At 49.8% G+C, this 6,049-nt stretch overlaps 1 protein-coding gene across 1 annotated transcript; it reads left to right on the top strand.

Moving 5' to 3' along the window:
• The first annotated feature begins 270 nt into the window (after positions 1 to 270).
• On the top strand, positions 271 to 4,669 carry HRH3 (histamine receptor H3). The gene is given in 4 exon segments (XM_066198764.1): positions 271 to 415; positions 418 to 729; positions 1,010 to 1,176; positions 2,050 to 4,669. Coding segments are annotated over 4 exon segments (1,503 nt in total). The 3' UTR covers positions 2,929 to 4,669.
• Positions 4,670 to 6,049: the final 1,380 nt, after the last annotated feature.

The raw sequence follows: 6,049 nt of genomic DNA, 5'->3' as shown, positions 1-6,049 counted from the left end.
TGGACGCTTTGGAGAGATGCAGGAGTGTTGCTGTGCAGCATGCAAGGATGCTCTGGGAGAATACAAGGATGCTTCCGAGTTGAGAGGGGAAAGAGGAATGCAGAGACGTTCTCGGGGGTGGCAAGGGTACTTTGAGGTAATTCAGTGATGCTCCAGGGAAGGGAAATGGGAGAGGATACTCTGGGGGGCTTCAGGGATGCTCTGGGGTAATGCAAGGATGCTACCAGGTTGAGAGAGGAACGCGTGGATTCTCAGGAATGCTCTGGAGGAATGAAGGGATGATCTGGGCTAGTACAAAGATGCTCTCGGACTGAGAGGGTACGTGGGGATGTGCAGAAGCTCAGGGATGCTCTCGAGAGACGCAGAGATGCTCGGGCAGATTTAGGGGTGCTCTGGGGGTTTCGGGGCTGCTCGGGGGGTACGAGAGCGTTCTGGGGGCCGGAGCAGGAGGCGGGAGCGGGCGGGGCGGGGAGGGGCAGCAGCCCCGCGGCGATAGCGCGGCGGGAGCGGTGCGGGCCATGGAGAGCGGCGGGGCGCTGAACGGCTCCGCCGCCGCCGGGCGCTTCGCGGCCGCGGGCACGGCAGCGCTGGGCGCGCTGATGGCCCTGCTCATCGCCGTCACCGTGGCGGGCAACGCGCTGGTGATGCTGGCCTTCGTGGCGGACTCCAGCCTGCGCACCCAGAACAACTTCTTCCTCCTCAACCTGGCCATCTCGGATTTCCTCGTAGGTAAAGTGCCGCCCGCGGGGCGCCCGCCGGCACCGGCACGGCCCGGCAGCGACTCGGCGGCGGGGCGGGCGGCGCGCCCGGGGCTCCTCCGGCTGCTCCCGCCGGGCCGTGCCTCCGCTCCGGCCCCGCTCCTGCCCCCGAAACCCTCCCGCAGCCCCCGGGCCCCTCCCGCCGTCCCCCGGCTCTCCCTCCGCCCGGGTCCGGGAAGGACCCACCCGGCACCCGCGGGTCCCCGGGGCAGAGCCCGAGCCTCACCGGGAACGGACCCCTCCGCTTGCAGGTGCCTTCTGCATCCCCCTGTACGTGCCCTATGTGCTGACGGGGAGATGGATCTTCGGGAGAAGCCTCTGCAAACTCTGGCTGGTGGTCGATTACTTGCTGTGCACCTCTTCGGTCTTCAACATCGTGTTAATTAGCTACGACAGATTCCTCTCGGTGACAAGAGCGGTGAGTCCTGTCATGGCAGCTGAGAGGGACGTAACTCTCCCCCTGCTTTATTCTCCAGATTCTCTGCAATAATTAAGTTCTTTGACTCCTCCAGAAATTATGACTCTTTCAGCCTGGAAGGCAATAATCATCCACAAATGCATAATTCAGCTGTGGTTTCAGATTAGTGTTCCTGGCATAATTAAATCACTTAAGGCTCAGTCCCCGTTGTGCAGGTGTTCCCTTCCCCGGTGACAGGATTGTAGTGTACAAGCAAGCCAGCCAGGTAAGCAGACTTTTAACTAACTTACAAGAGCTTATTATCCCCAGGACAAACAAGTGGATTGCAGTCAGACTCGCAGCTTCTCCCTGGCTAGCACAGCAGCAGATTGCACTGCTGGCTTTGGCAGGGAACGTGGCAAGGTCTCTGAGTGTGTGGGAGATCAAAATATTTGGCCTTTTGCAGGAGGTAATGAGCAGTTCACAGGCAGATCTGACCCACTGCTGTTTGCTCATTCCCTGACTACAAATACAACAGGGGTTTCGCCCAGGAGTTTGTCGAGTCCCTCTCCTTGGGACTTAGGCACTTCCAGGGAGTGGCTGGGGGCAGCTCAGTTAAGTGGTGGGTGCAGACCACTGCCAGGCTCCAACCAAGTCAGGACATTTCCACTTAGCAGACACCATATTTTGGAGCTGTAAAATGAATGTTCTAAATCTTCCCTGTAAGAGTGTGGTTAATCCAGCAATGGCTCCTGTTGCCTATGGCATATCAATTTGTTGGACTGCTGGGATATTGCCTAGCAACTTTACCAGGAATGCTAACAGTCCATTTGTGAGGAGCCTCAGCCAGCTGGGGTGTGGGACTGTGTGTAAGAAAAGGCTCTCCTCTTGCAGGTCGCCTACAGAGCCCAGCAAGGCAACACCAGGCAAGCAGTGCTGAAGATGGTGCTGGTGTGGGTGTTGGCATTCCTGCTGTACGGTCCTGCCATCATCAGCTGGGAGTACATTTCAGGCCAGAGCATCATCCCCACCGGGGAGTGCTACGCTGAGTTCTTCTACAACTGGTATTTCCTCATGACAGCCTCCACGCTGGAGTTTTTCACCCCTTTCATCAGCGTGATGTTTTTCAACCTAAGCATCTACCTGAACATACAGAAGCGCACCAAAATGCGCCTGGATGTTTTCCACGAAGTGCACAACCAGTCCTTCTCTGAAGAGGTGGAGAGGAGCCCAGAGGCAAAGATTTCTTTGAAATGCTGTAAGTGGGAGCAGAAGGAGTCAGCTGAAACCCTCGACCTCTCTAAGAGCAAAGCTCAAGCAGCAGCCTCCTCTTCCAGCCTGGATGCCAAGGACCTGCTGGCAACAAGCTCGGAGAGCTCCAGGAAACCCAAGTGTTGCAACAAAAAGAGCTGTAAAAATCCAGCCTCCACTCTGTCCTCAGAGAAACAGGTGAAGGTCATGTCCCAGAGCACGACTCAACGCTTCAGGCTCTCTAGAGACAAGAAAGTGGCCAAATCACTGGCAATCATTGTGGGCATTTTTGGGATCTGCTGGGCACCGTACACCCTCCTGATGATCATCCGCGCTGGCTGCCACGGCCAGTGCATCTCGGAGTTCTGGTATGAGACTTCTTTCTGGCTGCTGTGGGTCAACTCAGCTGTCAACCCCGTCCTATACCCTCTCTGCCACTCCAGCTTCAGAAGGGCTTTTATTAAACTCCTTTGTCCCAAGAAGCTGAAGATTCAGCCTCACGATGCCCTTCAGAACTACTGAAAGCGGAGCCAGCCCAGCGTGAGGAGGAGAAAAGCTTTGGTTTACTTCTGCTGTACTGGAGTTTGTTTCCTTGGAAGAACCCAGGAGCAGCGGTGTGGGGCAGGTGAGGAAGGCAGAAGAGAGCCCACTATTAACTTGTTTTAGTTCATCAACAACAAAATTTCCACCGCAAAGAAGGCTGAAGGGGTTTATTGACATTAACCACAGGTAGTGAAATCTGTGTCCGTCACTTGCAGGTGCCACAAAAGAGCTCTGCTGCCACCTAGTCAGCCTGAGCAGCACCAGCATTTTGCTCCAATAAAATGAAAACTGAAAAGAAAAACTAATAAAAATAAATATCTGGCTTAAACTACTGCACTAAACTACAGCTTAGCTGTTGGCCGACCTGATCTTTCTCATAAATGGGAGTGTTTTTTCCTCACACCTCTTACACACAGATGATGACACAGAAAGAACAAACCTCAGAAGGAAAACATCTCATTTATCAGTTTAGTTACAGCAGCTGCAGCCATAATCTGGATCCCTGTTTCATGGGTGCAATACATGTCCCTTCCACACCCCAAGAAGGGACAGATCTCTGCCCTAAGGAGTTTACAGCCAGGCCCTGAGGCATTGAGCATCCTGAAGCGTGCTGTTGGCAATGCCTCATCCCTCCCTGCTTCAAAACTGCTCTGATTTCTCTGGGTCCTGCCACACACTGCCCGGTGCTCCCGGGGGAGTGCTTCCCTGCTGCCCAGAGCCAGGCAGCAGGAACAGGCCCTGGGAGCCCTAGGAAAGGCTTCCTGTGCCTGTGTGAAATGTGCCAGCTCAGTACCAGTTTCTCCACAGGCTCCACCCTGGCAATGCAAAGACATTTTCAAATCTCTTCTACAGGATCTTAAAGATACTCTTCTGGCACTGTGTTAGGGAATGACAAGCTCAGAGAGAAGCAAATCTTGTGTGGGTTTTCTTTTTTTATGTTCCTATTTTAAATGTTCCTTTCAGACCTCGTAAATTTTTCAAGTTTCAGAGCTCTTCCATTGTTTCTTTTAAAATACCTCACTTCACTGGACACCTGGGTTGAGCTGATTCAGTCAACACAAGCATCAATTCTTTTACTGTTTAATTTAAAATTATTTTTTAGAGCTGTCAACTAATTACACAGATAGAGTCCAGATTCAAGAGACCAGGGCTCTAGCCTTGGTCTCACCGTAAAATGCTGGGCATTTTATCTCTGCTTCCCATCTCATGCTTCATCACAGTTGCCCATTTGTTCTGCAACCTCTTTTGGGCACAGAGGCAGTATGACCAAAAAGCAGATTAATTCCACTGCTGGCACTGCTCAGTGATGTAGTAACACAAATAAATAATTAGTTGCCATGGCAAATGCTCGTATTTGACAGTATTGCACAGGGAAGCTCAAGATCCTAAGTCTGAAAACTGCATTTACAAATAGAAACCTGAATGTTGTAAAGTAGTACCCAAAAGCTTATGATGTTGTTGTGATTGCCAATTACATTTTGCTGTTGCAAGCAAACTGCTTTCTGGCTGCTGCTATGAGCAAAAGAAAATGCCATCCGACTGTATCTCAGTGATATTTGTCAAGTAGATCAGTGTTGTCATCTGAAGTCAAATTCTAAATGATGTCTTGTCTCGTGTATGTGATATTTCAGACTTGTGACATGTTCTGTCAGTCTGTTATATATGGGTTAAAATGCACCCCTGGAAGTGCATGTGCTATGAATTGACAGGATAACTGTTGAGCCTGCTCGTACCTTTCCCTGTGTCTGCTCCCTGCCTAAAACTTCAATAAAGTATTTTTATAAGAAGCTTGCTGAATATTTTATGGTGAACAAGGTGTTGTTGGAAATGGTAAAATCCAACTGGAAGCAGAACATCTACGGATTTGCCTGAGGAGGCAGGTACACATGTCACAGAAAAACCAGCTCCTGAAACAGCTGAGTTTCTCTTACCTCTGGTGAGCAGGTTCCTGACAGCCCCGAAGGTGTGGTGAGTGCACATCACTCAATTCTCTCCAGCTTCTGGTCCTTTCCAGAGCATGTCACATGCAGCTGGGATCTGGAGAGGTTACATCAGCAATAACTCTTCCTGTAACTCACAAACCCCACTGGTCTACCTAAAAATGACAAAGTCATAACGTGACCAAGGCACCAGTTTCCAGCTGTGGTTCTCTTCAGTTGTTCATTGGGAGAGGTGGAACTACGAGATCATTCTGATCAAAAAAAAAAAAAAAAAAAAAAAAAAAAGGTGCCTGTTGTGACATCTTCCTTTCCCAGGGGGAAGAAAAGGATATATTTCCTTGTGAGCCTTTTGCACAGTATTTCCATGGTCTCTGACCTCCATGTGGGCGGAATTATCTACACTTGGCTGAAAGTAATTTTATTCATTGTTGGATTTTGCAGGGAAGATACTTATATTCCTTCCTGAAATAAGAGCTCTTGCTTTGCCAAATAAAAAGGAAAAAAACTACTTATGCCTGGGCATGAGGTCACACCTGAGCCTGGGTTTCATACTGAAAGCCTTGGGAGCTGCTCTGAAGTTTCAGAGTAGCTGATGACTAATTCAAATATGCTTAAAAGAATATTTAAATTCTGCCGATTTTTCAGTGTTCAGAATATAAATGTCTATATACTAACGTCTGTTTGGAAGAGGCAGGGACTAGGGAGCTTCTAGGCATAATCCATTAGAAATTGTGAAAATGCATAACCACTGGACAAGGCAAGGCTGCTTGTCAACCAGCCCAGCAAAACACCTGTGTATCATTTATTTGCCATACCTGCTCAAAAAATGCCTCTTTCCTATTGTCTAGGCGTAAGCTAAGCAGGCAGGGCCTGTTTACAACAACCATGAAAGAAGACTTGCTGTAATTATGAATATGATTCAAATATTTGGGGAAGCACACAGGCTTCATATTCTCAGCACATCTCCAAAGAGAAAAGAAACCTGGCTGATTCCAGAGAGAAGCATCCAATTTATGCAGGGAGTGTTGGTAAACAGCATTCACGCAGCTGCAAGTCATGCCAGGGAGCTTTCTGGATAAGTGACTTCCCACAGGAGCATTGTGGAGGTGATGCCAGTTCCCCTCTCTTGATATAAACATTCACTCCATTAACTCGAGGAC

The sequence above is a fragment of the Chamaea fasciata genome, unplaced genomic scaffold (assembly GCF_029207755.1).
Source record: "Chamaea fasciata isolate MVZ Bird 193981 ecotype frontalis unplaced genomic scaffold, bChaFas1.0.hap1 SCAF_17, whole genome shotgun sequence".
In the NCBI taxonomy this organism is placed as follows: Eukaryota; Metazoa; Chordata; class Aves; order Passeriformes; family Sylviidae; genus Chamaea; species Chamaea fasciata.
Note: the sequence above shows the minus strand (reverse complement) of the source record. Positions and strands in the feature narration are given on the sequence as shown.